Source organism: Bos indicus x Bos taurus, chromosome 13 (genome assembly GCF_003369695.1).
Source record: "Bos indicus x Bos taurus breed Angus x Brahman F1 hybrid chromosome 13, Bos_hybrid_MaternalHap_v2.0, whole genome shotgun sequence".
In the NCBI taxonomy this organism is placed as follows: domain Eukaryota; kingdom Metazoa; phylum Chordata; class Mammalia; order Artiodactyla; family Bovidae; genus Bos; species Bos indicus x Bos taurus.
This window is the reverse complement of record NC_040088.1, coordinates 81083673-81099349: the sequence shown is the minus strand read 5'-3', so window position 1 is coordinate 81099349 and position 15677 is coordinate 81083673. Positions and strand designations below refer to the sequence as shown.

General features: G+C 41.4%; 1 protein-coding gene across 8 annotated transcripts in view; it reads left to right on the top strand.

The window, feature by feature from the left end:
• The window catches only part of PLCB4 (phospholipase C beta 4), a 480675-nt gene that overhangs the window by 440243 nt on the left and 24755 nt on the right, over nucleotides 1-15677 (top strand). For all 8 annotated transcript variants that reach the window (XM_027560320.1, XM_027560321.1, XM_027560322.1 and 5 more), the window contains 2 exons: nucleotides 2686-2735; nucleotides 2874-2939. In XM_027560320.1, the coding sequence (XP_027416121.1) occupies nucleotides 2686-2735; nucleotides 2874-2939 (116 nt within the window). The remainder of the gene's footprint in view (nucleotides 1-2685; nucleotides 2736-2873; nucleotides 2940-15677) is intronic.

The following is a 15677-nucleotide window of genomic DNA, read 5'->3' as shown; positions in this document are numbered from 1 at the left end:
AAGAAAGATTTTTAAGAAGAATGAGTTTGGGAAGGTAGTGTAGACAGTCCAGAGAAGTTAAGACTGCATAATTACTGTTGAATCAGGGATGCTTGGGTGATGAGAGTGGAAACCAGGTTAGAAAAATTGATAATTGGAGATATAAAATTTTATATAAATTTTATATAATATATAAAATGTGGAGAACGCTTGCATGTTGGTAGGAGCCAGTGAAGAGAAGGAGAGGGAAAATGCCAGAGAGGGGTGTACAGTGAAACAGGCTCTGAGGAAGAGCTGAATCGAGAGAAAGGGAGCGGTCCTGCTGCGTGAGGGAGGAAGAAAGGTGTTCTGTCTGGGCCACGAAGAAGGAGAATTGAAGACAAGTCCTACGGCAGGAAGGAAGCGTCAGGTGGCACCCGCAGCATCTGCCGTGAATGTCTGTGAGCATGACGGGCTCTGAAGCTCTTCGGGGTTCTATTAGACACACAGCCCAATAGTAGTACCTGCACCAATGCTGCTTGGTGTTCTTCTTTAAGATTAAGCAATAGAGAAAACTCGACTAGTTGATCTCCAAATTACAGTTTGAGAGAAAAGAAGTCATTTTTAATGAGCTGTGTTGATAAAAACAAAAACCGTATGTACCGAAACTTCAACTATTCAAAATCTTTGGGGCCCAGACTTTACAGTTGCACCCCTACTTTCACAGCAGGGAAACCTGGAGACCTACACTGTCTGATATAGAAGCCACAGGCCACATGTGGCTCTTCAGGCTTAAAACTAAAAACTTGAGTTTCTCAGGTGCCCTGGACAGTTCACAGATGGAACATATCCACTCTCACTGGAAGTCCTACTAGACAAGCTGCTCTGGGTATATAGATGGAGCCAGGCGTGTACCAGTTCCTGTTCTGTAGAGTGTGGTTTCTTCCCTAACTTCCTAAACCATTTGTAGAAACTAACATTTTTACAATGTGTCTTTCTCTAAAATAAAAAAAAAAAGCAAAACCAGGGTTGAGGGAGGTTTGTGTTTTCATGTTCTTGTTGTTGTTTAGTCACTAAGTCGTCTCCAACTCTTTTGCAACCCCATGGAATGTAGCCTGCCAGGCTCCTGTGTCCATGAGATTTTCCAGGCAAGAATACTGGACTGGGTTGCCATTTCCAAACCCAGGGATCAAACCCATGTCTCCTGCATTGGCAGGTGGATTCTTTACACTGAACCACCTGGGAAGCCCTTATGGTTTCATAGGGTCCTGTTGGTCAAGATTTCATTGAACCAAGACCGAAAAACAGTCTCACCAGACTAGGTCAGACTCTTAGTTTTTGTTATATCTCTAGAGCACCTTGCGTGCCTCCCAATTCTGTGTGTTCATTTTATAGAAGAAAGAACAGAGACCCAAAGATAGGGAGCTCTTTGCAATGCCAGGATAGGACTCCCTGGCCTGCAGTAAAGCCAGGAATTAGCTTGTGATGTCAGACCTCAGAGATCAGAGAATAGCCCCATGATCCCTTGACATCCCTACCACAAAGTGTTAGAGATCAGAAGACTGCTTTCTCTCTGCCGTGACTCTCTACTGTTCTTACCACCCTCACCCTGGATGTACACGTCTTCTTAAAATGAGTGCAACTGAAAAACAAGACCCTAGAATTTGATACCTGTCTTTCTCGAGTATCTCATACTTAGCCTTTGGGATTCTAATGGAAATCTATAGAATGCACATTCATCTTGTTTACCTAAGATGAAAACCTGCAGTCAAACAGAATGTGTTTTGGGATTCGCCTACAACTGCAGTTGCCATGACAGCATCTAGCTTAGCATCACTCCAACAACAGGATGACTTAGTGTATTACTCTAGGTGCTCATAACAGCATCCTGTTCTACAATGATCTGATTTCATTATTTTCTATATGTTAAAGGCATTCCTGGGCTTAGTAGCATATCACTTAAATGCTAGAATTCAATTCAGTAGTGGAAAGGGGCTGAAAAAAAATGTTAAGCTGGCAACAGTGTTGGTAGTTAGTGGACTGATAGGGTGCATCTTCAAATGCAAAGGGGAAAGCGACTATAATAGATGCTGCTGTGCCTGGTCAGATCTCCTTTATGGGACTGGTGCCCATCCTTCAGTGGTGAGGGACACTGGCTGACTGCCAATCACAGCTGCACTTTTCTCCCTAGTGTTGCCCTCAGACCATGGGAGTTCTCTTGTCTGGAAATGCCTAGAAGGTTTTGTAAAACTTCTGACACCCTAACTGAGTGATCTGGGGTTACACAAGCTCTGTCTCCTTACCTCAAGGTAGAATAACACTGGAAGGCTATTTATGCTAACAATTTGCAGGATCAGACCAAGGCTGGATTTCAGCCAGGAAGACCCCCAGGTTTCTTCCTCGACCCTATAGTGCTTCTCTCACCCGCTAGGAGTTTCTCCTGAGAGCCCTCCCGCGATAAATCATATGCACATAAACCCTCTTCTCAGTCTTTGCTTGTAGGGGACCTGATCTCAGACCAGAAAGGTTTCAGGTAAGTGTCTAGTTAATTGTCCTGTAATAGAAAACTAAGATGTTTATAGCCATAACATGTATAAAGCTGCTTCAATGTCTTTAGATGCGATTTCAAAACTGAATTTGATATGATCATTTATGCTAATTGATATGATCATTTATTCTAATTACACAGTAACTTTGTGTTTAATATAAACAGTAACTTTGTTTCAGGTATTGAACTGATCCCTCAAGTGAGGATAGAAGATTTAAAGCAGATGAAGGTAAAATTGCCTGGTCATTTCGCCAGCACTCTTTTGTTCTGTTGGTGAAATGGATGTATTTTTGTTTCTCATTAGCTTTAATCATTGTGGTAGTACTACACAAAGCTTATTTGGGATCCCGTTTGTTTTTTTCCACAGGCTTACTTGAAGCATTTAAAGAAACAACAGAAAGAGCTCAGTTCTTTAAAGAAGAAACATGCAAAGGTACCGTGCTTTGTGTGTGCGAGCAGCATATGTGTGCAGCTCTGTAGGCTGGTTTGTGTGTTTTCTCCTTTAAGCTCTCTGATGAAAACCTCTCAGCCGAAACCACTGCTTGGAAACTGATGCCAGCCAACTGGGCAGCAGGACCTTCATTTTAACTGGTTAGACATGAAATTTTAAAAGATACTCCATTTGGTATTGTTTATCACTGATTTGTAATCTGCTTTTCTAATGGTTGTTTCAAAAGCATAACAAAGCTTCACCCTTTTCAAAATTGTTGAATAATATGACAAAATTGTTGAGTAATATCTATCACCTGACTATTGAAAACCAACTCATAGTGTTAGTTTCTGGGTACAAAAATTCTCTGAGTCTCTAGCAAACAGTTTGCCACCCATAGTACATCAGGAGAGATGCTGGTCAGCTCCAAACTTCTCAGCCAGGGGACCCGGAGAGAGCTCTTCTCATTTTCCCCCATTATGTAAACTCTGCTTGGTGGCCTACTTCTGAAATATTGTTGTTCCTACTTATAGGAAGAGGTCTTTGGACAGTAATCATGACCCCATGCACTGCAGCACACCAGGCTTTCCTGTCCTTCACCATCTCCTGGAGCTCACTCAAACTCATGTCCATCGAGTTGGTGATGCCATCCAACCATTTCATCCTCTGTCATCCCCTTCTCCTCCTGCCTTCAACCTTTCACAGCATCAGGTTTTTTTCTAATGATTCAGCTCTTCACATCAGGTGGCCAAAGTTATTGGAGCTTCAGCTTCAGCATCAGTCCTTCCAGTGAATATTCAGGACTGATTTCCTTTAGGATTGACTGGTTTGATATCTTTACAGTCCAAGGCACTCTCAAGAGTCTTCTCCAATACCACAGTTCAAAAGCATCACTTCTTCAGCACTCAGCCTTCTTTATGGTTCAACTCTCCTATCCATACATGACTACTAGCAAAACCATAGCTTTGACTATACAGACCTTTGTCAGCAGAGTAATGCTTTTTAGTATGCTGTCTAGGTTTGTCATAGCTTTTCTTCCAAGGAGCAAGTGTCTTTTACTTTCATGGCTGCAGTCACCATCTGCAATGATTTTGGAACCTAAGAAAATAAAGTCTGTCACTGTTTCTATTGTTTCCCCATCTATTTGCCGTGAAATGATGGAACCAGATGCCCCGATCCTAGTTTTTTGAATGTTGAGTTTTAAGTCAGCTTTTTCACTCTCCTCTTTCACTTTCATCAAGAGGCTCTTTAGTTCCTCTTCACTTTCTGCCATAAGGGTGGTATCATTTGCATATCTGAGATTATTGATATTTCTCCCTGCGATCATGATTCTAGCTTGTACTTCATCCACCCTGGCATTTCATGTGATGTACTCTGCATATAAGTTAAATAAGCAGGGTGACAATATACAGCCTTGACATATTCCTTTCCCAATTTGGAACCAGCCCGTTGTTCCATGTCCAGTTCTAACTGTTGCTTCTTGACCTGCATACAGGTTTCTCAGGAGACAGGTAAAGTGGTCTGGTATGCTCATCTCTTGAAGAATTTTCCACAGTTTGTTGTGATCCACATAGTCAAAGACTTTAGTGTAGTCAATGAAACAGAAGTAGATGTTTTTCTGTAATTCTCTTGCTTTCCCTATGATCCTATGGATGTTGTCAATTTGATCTCTGTTTCCTCTGCCTTTTCCAAATCCACCTTGAACACCTGGAGGTTCTCAGTTCACATACTGTTGAAGCCTAACTTGGAGAATTTTGGGCATTAGTTTACTAGCGTGTGAGATGAGTACAGTTGTGCGATAGTTTGAGCATTCTTTGGCATTGCCTTTCTTTGGAATCTGAATGAAAACTGACCTTTTCCAGTCCTGTGGCCACTGCTGAGTTTGCCATACTTGCTGGCATATTGAGTGCAGCAGTTTAACAGCATCATCTTTTAGGACTTGAAATAGAAATCCAAGATTTGAAAGAATCTAAGTTGCCTTCATTTGCAGAAACAACCTTGAGTTTCTTGGAGCCCCACATTATAATAGAACCAAAACTTAAAGAGATTTTCAATCTCCCTGAATCCTACCATCTAAATCTGTGTGGACTTTCTTAACAGCCTTAGTGTACATTTTTTGGAGGAAGCCTTCAAAATTCCTTAGGTCACATAATACAGCCATATTGCACAGTGCTTGCCTGTTGCTTTTCAGAATGGTTTTTGGAAGCATTCTCAGCAGGTAAATGCATTTCATGGCTTGTTTTCCATATCTTCATGTACTTCAGAAGTTTAAGTCACAAATGTATGATTATAAACATATGAATGAATTCCTTCTCCCACATTAAATACACAGGGGACCCTCTTTTCTATTCAGCCTGCTTTGCCAGTATAATTACCAAACTCAGAATTCTATAATCTTTCATATAAAACTACTATTACTAATAAGACTGAGGTTTATTTAATGCCACTTTTTTGTTACATATTTTATATACATTCTTAAATCCTTACAATGTCCCTGAAACCCGAATCATTCCATTCACATTTCAAGCATGAATAAAATGAAATTCAGAGAAGTGAGTTCCTTGCCAAGAGCAATACAACTGGTTTATGCTAGTTATAACTGAAGTGCTTTTCATCTATTTTAACTCTCCCAAAGCCTTTGCAAATAATTATTTTCAAATAGTTAAACCTTCCTCTCTACAAACTTTCTGTAATTTTTGAGTCTATAGTAGTTCCTTAATACTTCCCACTATCTCATCTGAGCCAACTTTTAAGATTAAGGCTATATAGGAATATTTACTTGCCTAATATGTACTGAGGTCTACTCAGCTAACACATTTGTCTTAAAAGTGAAAAAGGAAAAACTGGTGAAGGAGGTGGGTGGATGGGGTTGAATCTGTTACCACAGGACACACTTAGTGCCTGATATCCATTTGATCCTAACACTAATTTTTCTTTCTGTCAGTACTTATCAAATGGTAAAACTAGCTAATACATATCGAGGTTTATTTAAGCATTTTTCCTTAGGTATTTTACAGCAATTATATAAAAGAGTACTTTAGTTATATTAATATATTACCTTGTATCAATTAGCTTTTGCTGGGTAACAAACTATCCCCATATGTAGTGAATTTGAAAGCAACCATTTATTTGGCTCATAATTTTGTGGGTCAGCGGTTTGGCCTGGGTTCAGCTGGATCATTCTTCAGGTCTCACCTAAGTTCACTTCTGTCTGCTGTCACTCGGCAGATGTGGTGAGCTGGATGATTTAGCAAGACCTCTACTGAGTCCTTTCCACTCTGCTTTCTGTGGTCTCTCATCTTTAGCAGTGGTCCAGACTTGTTCATATGGCAGGGATCCCAGGATCCCAGCCTCAGCTCAGAACTGCATGGCATCACTTCTACATCCTTCTCTTGGCTACAGTGGGTCACGAGGTTGGACCAGGTTCAAGCAACGAGGACTCTACTAGGCAGGGGGAACCACAAAGTCAGATTGCAGAGGGGATTGGATACAGAGAGAGAGACCATTGTGACCCTTTTTGCAACAGTCTACCAGCCATTTGCTAGATGAGATAATTTACTTTAACAGAAACGCAGCTTGACTAAATCACCTAGCCTTTAGATGAGGGAGCCAGGATTTGGATCAAAATTCTCAGACTCCAGAGCTCAAGCTCTTCATCACTATATTGAGTTGCCTCTGAGTTTTCCAGCATTAGTCTTTATTTCCACACATCTTCTTTATGGTCCTAGTAAAAGGTTTTTGTTTGTTTGTTGAAGTACAGTTGATTTTCAATGCTATGTTAATTACTGCTGTACAGCAAAGTGATTTTGATATGTGTGTGTGTGTATTATTTTTTAAAAAATTTTCTTTTCCATTATGGTTTGTCATAGGATACTGAGAATAATTCTCTGTGTTATACAGTAAGACCTTGTTTGTAAAAGGTTTCTAAGAGCAATCATAAGTCTCCAGGGCACAAATATCTTGGCATCTTTTGGACTACTTTTTCCACAAATTATCCTTGGACCAAACCTGGAGGCTTCATAAAAAATGCATATTCTTGTGCCCCCTAGAGAATTTGTTATCATCTCCATGGAGAAGTCTAGGAAATACATTTTTAATAAACTCTTCTCCTGCTGCTGCTAAGTTGCTTCAGTTGTGTCCAACTCTGAAACCATATGGACCATAGTCCACCAGGCTCCTCTGTCCTTTGGATTCTCTTTCAAGAATATTGGAGTGAACTGTGTGCCTTCCTCCAGGGGATCTTCTCGACCCAGGGATCAAACCCGCATTTCTTATGTCTCCGGCATTGGCAGGCAGCTTCTTTACCACTAGTGCCACCTGGGAAGCCTGAAGCTCCTCTCCTATGCACACTAAATTTTAAAAACTGTTTCTTTAGGAGTATTATTTAGCACTTTTTACTGTCCCTCAGTGGAAACCCCAGTAATGGCCTGCAAGATACACAGCTGGCCTCTGTGAAAAATGGATTTTGCCCTGTTGTTAAGCAATCGTGAGAATTAACTCGCCCAGCCTTGCTATGAAACAATATTTATATAACCCTTTCCAATAGTTGTGATGCTATCTAAGATGGAGTAAAGTTTGCCACCACACTGGCTTGGCTTATAAACTGCCCAACTGAGGAGGGAAGGTGGCCTGGGCTGCGCCTTCCAACCCCAGCACCGGCCACATGCACACGCCGAGAGCAGTGCTGGGTGCAGATGCAGTGACCACAGAGCGCGCTCAGCCTTTACATATCAGCCGGAGGAGATCGCTTCTCTTCTCATAAAGGGAAGCAGAGAATGTGGTTACTTAACCAAGTCATTTAAGAAATGTACAGTCCATAAGGGAACCTATTTCCAAACTTGAAGGTTAGCTGCAGGATGCAGAAGAAATAGTGGTGTGTCAAGGAGGATTTGCCGTTTCTAAAAGAAAGCCAAAGAAATAAGTGTGAATCCCAAGCTATACACTATTGATCAGTTCAGTCAATTCAATTCAGTCATTCAGTCATGTCTGACTCTTTGTGACCCCCTGGACTGCAGAACGCCAGGCTTCCCTGTCCATCACCAACTCCCAGAGCTTACTCAAACTCATGTCCATCAAGTTGGTGATGCCATCCAACCATCTCATCCGCTGTCGTCCCCTTCTCCTCCTACCTTCAATCTTTCCCAGCATCAGGGGCTTTTCCATTGAGTCAGTTCTTTGCATCTGGTGGCCAAAGTGTTGGAGTTCAGGTTCAGCATCAGTTCTTCCAATGAATATTCAGGACTGATTTTCTTTAGGATGGACTGGTTGGATCTCCTTGCAGTCCAAAGGACTCTCAAGAGTTTTGTTCAACACCAAGTTCAAAAGCATCAATTCTTCAGTGCTCAGCTTTTTTCACAGTCCAACTCTCACATTCATACATAACTACTGGAAAAACCATAGCCTTGACTAGACGGACCTTTGTTGGTAAAGTAATGTCTCTGCTTTTTAATATGCTGTCTAGGTTGGTCATAGCTTTTCTTCCAAGGAGCAAGCGTCTTTTAATTTCATGGTTGTAATCACCATGTGCAGTGATTTTGGAGCCCAAAAAAAGGCTCTTCAGTTCATCTTGATACACTATCGATACTAAGTATAAAATAGATAGCTAATGAGAACCTGCTGTGCGGCTCAGGGAGCTCTGCTCAGTGCTCTGTGATGAAGGAGACCCAAACACGAAGGGATATATGTAAGTTGTGGCTGAGTCACTCTGCTGTATGCAGAGACTACACAGCATTGTAAAGAAGCTGTATTCCAGTTAAAAAAGAGAGAGAGAGATGATATCTGCTGTTAGGATTGTGGGACGAACAGACAGGAGTAATGCCCATTCTAGCCCTGAATGGAGTGGAGATGCCAGCAGGCCCAATTTGGGGGAAATGGCAGTGGCCGATTGTTTTGACCCTCAACGCAGTTGGCAGTGAACCTGCTACTTGTCTCTCACTTTCTGTAACAACCTCTTCCATTTGAAATGGAAACTAAGGAAATGGTTTTTCACGTGTCCATTAGATGAGATACAGAAAGAGCTAGGGTTGCTTTTGCTAAGACACGGGAATGATTTTCAATTGTCACATATGGTCCAGCCCCGAGAGCAAAACATTGAAACCCAAAGTTAAATAAATATTCCCAATGATACATTGGAAGAGGAATTCCAAATCAATGGAAGTAAAAGAAGTAAATGAAGGAAGTCGGTCCCGAATGGAAAACAAGGAGCCCTCATTCCTGTCCAGAGGGCAAGTCAGACTCAGTTCCCACCTCCGGTGCCTTGAGAGTCTGTAAGCCACCTTCGTTCTCTAAAGGAGAATCGTAGAATCAGGTCATATGTGAACTTCCTCTTCTTTAAATATTGACACTAAGACAGACTTTTTCTGAAATACCATGTAGGCTGAAAAATAAAACGGGATGCATCTTCTGGACCATCAGTTTGCAGTATCACCACAAATGAGTCAAATAAAATGCCTGAGAAAACAACTAAAATTTGACATTTCGAGAAAGCTGCTAATGGAAAATATAGTCTGTGTTAGGCAAGCAGTTTTTCTGATAATGAACACCAAGGCTGCTGTTAAACTCATCACAGGTAATTCATGATAAAAAGTCAGTAACAAACCTACAGCTCTGTCTTGAAGTAAAAATGAGCAGAAACACAGCAACCACCCACAGAGACAGCCTGCTGGTCATCTCAGAGGTGCGTGCTGAGCAAACAGTTTACTCAGATGCCTCGGCATCATTTGTGGGGTGAGAATTTAAGCCTAGAGTCACAGCAGGCAAAAAAATGAATTGCAGCAGATGTTTTTCACAAAAGAAGCTGAATTTAACCTAGATGTCCATCGGCCAATGAATGGATAAGGAAGTTGTGGTACATATACACAGTGAATATCACTCAGCTATAAAAAAAGAATGCATTTGAGTCAGTTCTAATGAGGTGGATGAAACTGGAGCCTATTATACAGAGTGAAGTAAGCCAGAAAGAGAAACACCAATATAGTATATTAATGCATTTATATATATATGGAATTTAGGAAGACAGTAATGATGACTATACGCAAGATGGCAAAAGAGACACAGATGTCAAGAACACGCTTTTGGACTCTGTGGGAGAAGGCGAGGGTGGGATAATTTGAGAGAATAGCATTGAAACATGTACATTACCATATGTGAAACAGATCACCAGTGTAAGTTCGATGCATGAAGAGGGCAGTCAAAGCCGGTACACTGGGACAACCCAGAGGGATGGGGTGGGGAGGGAGGTGGGACGGGGGTTCACTATGGGGGGGACACATGTGCACCCATGGCTGATTCATGTCAATGTATGGCAAAAACCACTACAATATTGTAAAGTAATTAGCTTCCAATTAAAATAACTTTAAAAAAAGAGAAGCTGAAACTACTCTTAACTTTGATAGAAACATATACAAGTTCTACTGAAAAGCTGCACATTTATTTCTCCAAAATGTCCTGATTAAGACTGACTTTTAAGTCAGCATATTTTAATTTTGGTACTCTTGACCTGAATGAATGACAAACTCTCTGTTCCATAGGGTCTCATAACTTAGTTAGGGACCAAAAACATAAAATCTATGATAGTTGGTGTTTATTGTTACTGTTGTTTGTTGTTTTTAGCTAAATAAGCCTAGAAATAATTTCCTGGCTCCTCTATTTTGTACAACAGGAAGCTGAGGCTTGCCCCCCATCCTTTGGTGATCAGTAATTAGGACCTTGTTCCTTTGTGAAAGGAGAAGTGATGTCTGGGAACCAGATTATCCCAAAACTTCAATCATTGCTGGCTGCTACACAGGGCACACAGGGATAGTTTTGAGCACAGAGAGAGAACTTTCCAAGGCCATTTTTTTGTCATGTGTAGTCATTGTAATCATTTTAATTCAATATGCTTCTAATTTTTTAAATTATTTCTATATACATTAGGTAACTTGCAGCTCATAACCCTGAATTATGTTGGGCAAACAGATGTTGTTCAGTTTTCTAATAAAGAAATTGAGACCTGGAAAGGTTTATATATGTTGCCTCCGGGGTAATTATGAACTGAGCTGGGACTGGAATCCAAGTCCTCTTGCTGCTCTCCCATGCTATTAATTTCTTTATTCATGCAGCAAATATTTATTGTATCTATTCTGTACCCAGCATTGGGCTCTGTGCTGGCAAGAAAAGGAGACTTGTAGAGTATGTCTTATATCCGTGAATCTATCATGAATGCCTTTATGTGCATACACCCTCATTCCTGTATCTAATGGGGTTAATTAGGGCTCACCATACTACTTCCTTAAGCAGTGGTCTATGCCAGCTAATTTCCAACCCTCAAAGCCTCTTTTTTTTTCTTGTACTACACTAGAATATATAAAGAAGCAATCTTTTCCACCTGCCTTTCAGTGATATTTGCAAGAGACACAGGAATGTAGCACTTCTCAGTTCAGTTCAGTCGTTCAGTCGTGTCCGACTCTTTGCAACTCCGTGAACTGCAGCACGCCAGGCCTGCCTGTCCATTACCAACTCTTAGAGCCTACTCAAACTCGTGTCCATTGAGTCGATGATGCCATCCAACCTTCTCATCCTCTGTCACCCCCTTCTCCTCCTGCCTTCAATCTTTCCCAGCATCAGGGTCTTTTCCAATGCATCAGTTCTTCACATCAGGTAGCCAAAGTATTGGAGTTTCAGCTTCAGCATCAGTCCTCCCAGTGAATCTTCAGGACTGACTTCCTTTAGGATTGACTGGTTGGATCTCCTTGCAGTCCGAGGGCCTCTCAAGAGTCTTCTCCAACACCACAGTTCAAAAGCATCAATTCTTCAATGCTCACCTTTTTTTATGGTCCAGCTCTCATGTCCATACATGAATACTGGAAAAACCATAGCTGTGACTAGACAGACCTTTGTTGGAAAAGTAATGTCTCTGCTTTTTAATACACTGTCTAGGTTGGTCATAGCTTTTCTTCCAAGGAGCAAGAGTCTTTTACCTTCATGGCTGCAGTCACCATCTGCAGTGATTTCGCAGCCCAAGAAAGTTAAATCTGTCACTGTTTCTATTGTTTCTCCATCTATCTGCCATGAAGTGATGGGACCGGATGCTATGATCTTCGTTTTCTGAATGTTGAGCTTTAAGCCAATTTTTTCACTCTCCTCTTTCACTTTCATCAAGAGGCTCTTTAGTTCCTCTTCACTTCCTGCCATAAGGATGGTGTCATCTGCATATCTGAGATTACTGATATTTTTCCCAGCAATCTTGATTCCAGCTTCTGCTTCATCCAGCCCAGCATTTCTTATGATGTGCTCTCTGTATAAGTTAAATAAGAAGGATGATAATGTACAGCCTTGATGTACTTCTTTCCTGATTTGGAACCAGTCTGTTCCATGTCTGGTAGCACCTCTAGAATGTTTTATTCTAGACTTACATGCATGTGTGCTCAGTCACTTCAGTCATGTCCAAGTCTTTGTGATCCCATGAACTGTAGCTCGCTAGGCTCCTCTGTCCATGGGATTTTCCAGGCAAGAATATAGGAGTGGATTGCCTTTCCTCCTTCAGGGGATCTTCCTGACTCAGGGATCAAACTCGTGTCTGCCTGCATCTCTTGCATTGCAGGCAGATTCTTTACCCACTGAGCCACCTAGGAAGCCCCTAGACTTTCACAGATCCCCTTGTTTAGTTGTCCAGGGAAATTAATACATGTGCAGACAGGCATGATGATTATTAAATCTTTTAAGGAAGGCTAGTATTTTCAGACACGACTGAGTGACTTCACTTTCACTTTTCAGTTTCATGCATTTGAGAAGGAAATGGCAACCCACTCCAGTGTTATTGCCTGGAGAATCCCAGGGACGGGGGAGCCTGGTGGGCTGCCATCTATGGGGTTGCACAGAGTCAGACACGATTGAAGCGACTTAGCAGCAGGAGCAGTATTTTTTAGTGTTTTTCCCACATAACAGTGCTGCTGCTACAGAAGTAGCTAAATCCATTTAAATAAGGGTACATCAACATGTCAATCTATTCTTGGGGTGGTGTGTTAAACTTGAAGGAAAGGTTTATTGATTTAATTTCACTGGCTGTTCTCTCAAATCACTCTGCATGTTTTCATGAGGATCAAAAAATATAAGTAGATTTGTATGTCACCATATTTTGAATTAGACAGGAAGGCCTAGCATGCTGCAGTCCATGAGGTAACAAAAAATCAGACACAACTTGGCAACTGAACAACAACATATTTTGAATAAGGCCTAATAAGCATTTGAAATATGATTTATATTATATTTACTTTTAATCCTAACAACCCACTAAAGTAGATATCACTATCCCAATTATAAAGATGGACAGATTGGGATTAAGTGGCTTGTCCCAAGACCTGAGACTGTTCACATCCTTAATCCAATGCAGAAGCCCTGACTGAAATGTGTTTATTTCAAGAGCATGTATTGGGTTGGCCAAAAATTCACTTGGGTTTTTCCATAAGCTCTTATGGAGAACCCAGATGAACTTTTTGGCCAGCCCAGTACTAGGAGTAGATTGGTACTAGGACTAGATTTATCAGCTGTTCCAACCACAAATTAAGCAAGACATTGTTGCATATAATTCTCTGACCCCAGATCCAGAGCAGAGTAACATCATCTAGGACCACCCCATTGTCCCTGTTTCTAGAGCCTATTCCAAGGACCCATCGCCACCCTCCTCTACACCTTCTCCCAAAGGCATTTATTGACCTGACAGGAAGACTGCACCAATGCATTTCTGAAGAATTGATGTATATAATAACTGTAGATCAACTCCTGTGTTAACTCACTAGCAACACGGGAAATTAATGAAATCTTGGTAAGGTTCAAAATCACTTCCCCATTTATATTTTATGAAATCTTTAAAGATATTCATGAATTAGGTTCAAGGTGATTTTCTTAGAAAGAAAATCAACTTTTTAAAAATTAAGTCACTCACTTTTGTTGCATACCTTATTTTTGTAACTAATTTATTTATTTTAATTGGAGGCTATTACTTTACAATATTGTAGTGGTTTTTGCCATGCATCGACATGGATCAGCCATGGGTGTACATGTGTCCCCTATCCTGAAGCTCCCTCCCTCCCCACCCCATCCGTCTGGGTTGTCCCAGAGCACCGGCTTTGAGTGCCCTGCTTCATGTGTTGAACTTGCACTGGTCATCTGTTTTACATATGATAATATACATGTTTCAGTGCTATTTTCTCAAATCTCACCCTCACCTCTCCCACAAAGTCCAAAAGTCTGTCCTTTACGTCTGTGTTTCTTTTGCTGTCTTGCATATAGGGTCATCATTACCATCTTTCTAAATTTCATATATATGCATTAGTATACGGAGGACCCTGGTAGGCCGCAGTCCGTGGGGTCGCGAAGAGTTGGACACAACTGAGCGACTTCCCTTTCACTTTTCACTTTCATGCATTGGAGAAGGAAATGGCAACCCACTCCAGTGTTCCTGCCTGGAGAATCCCAGGGACAGGGGAGCCTGGTGGGCTGCCGTCTCTGGGGTCGCACAGAATCGGACACGACTGAAGTGACTTAGCAGCAGCAGTTAGCATACTGCATTGGTGTTTCTCTTTCTGACTTCACTCTGGATAATCGTTTCATCCACCTCATTAGGACTGACTCAAATTGTGTTCTTTTTTATAGCTGAGTAATGTCCCGTGGTGTATCTGTGCCACAACTTCCTTATGCATTCGCCTACTGATGGGCATCTAGGTTGCTTCCACGTCCCGGCTATTGTAAACAGTGCTGCAATGAACACTGGCGTACACGTGTTGCTTTCAGTTCTGGTTTCCTCAGTGTGGATGCCCAGCAGTGGGATTGCTGGGTTGTGTGGCAGTTCTATTTCCAGTTTTTTTAAGGAATCTCCACACTGTTCTCCATAGTGGCTGTACTAGTTTGTGTTCCCACCAACAGTGTAAGAGGGTCCCTTTTCTCCACACCCTCTCCAGCATTTATTGTTTGTAGACTTTGAGATGGTGGCCATTCTGACTAGAGTAAGATGGTACCTCATTGTGGTTTTGATTTGAATTTCTCTAATAATGAGTGATGTTGAGCATCTTTTCATGTGTTGGTTAGCCATTTGTATGTCTTCTTTGGACACACTTTGAAAAGTAAGCAAAAGCAAACATGACCATAAGGGTAGCTGTATAAGCTGAATATAGTCTACCAATTCCAGACTTTAATATCATCTCATTTCTCTAAGTTTCTCAAGAGTAATACTAGGATATGACATTAAGCATCATCTTGGAGTAAATATTACTGATAGTAATATTTTCCTCTGTGTTTAGGGGCTGAGTAGCTAAAGAATCTGATTTCATTAAGTCCCTGGATGTGGCCAAATTATCAGGAAAAAGTAATGTTCATAGAGAAGCACTTATTTTCAAAGCCTTTCAGTCCATTTCAGTGATCAGAGGAAGCAGATGGAGAAATATTTTAAATATCTGTAAAGCTGAAGGCCAGGGCTCCTGAACCTTCTGTCTTCCTTGTGAGTACATCTTGATAAGGAAGCTGGCAAAAATATTGTTAGGGATCCAAAATGAGCTGACAGTGAAACCACAGTGGCAGTTCTCATTGCGCAATGACAGTGTTCAAGACCTTCCCAAATGTCCCAGGTGTGTAGACGCCATGCCACATGATGAATAGCTATACTCAGCATGTAAAAGAGGAGAAATGTGGTGGCTGACCTTGCATTCTGGGCACTAGGTTGAGGAAGGGGCCGTGGGCCAGTTAGATGACTCAGACAGCAGAGCAAAG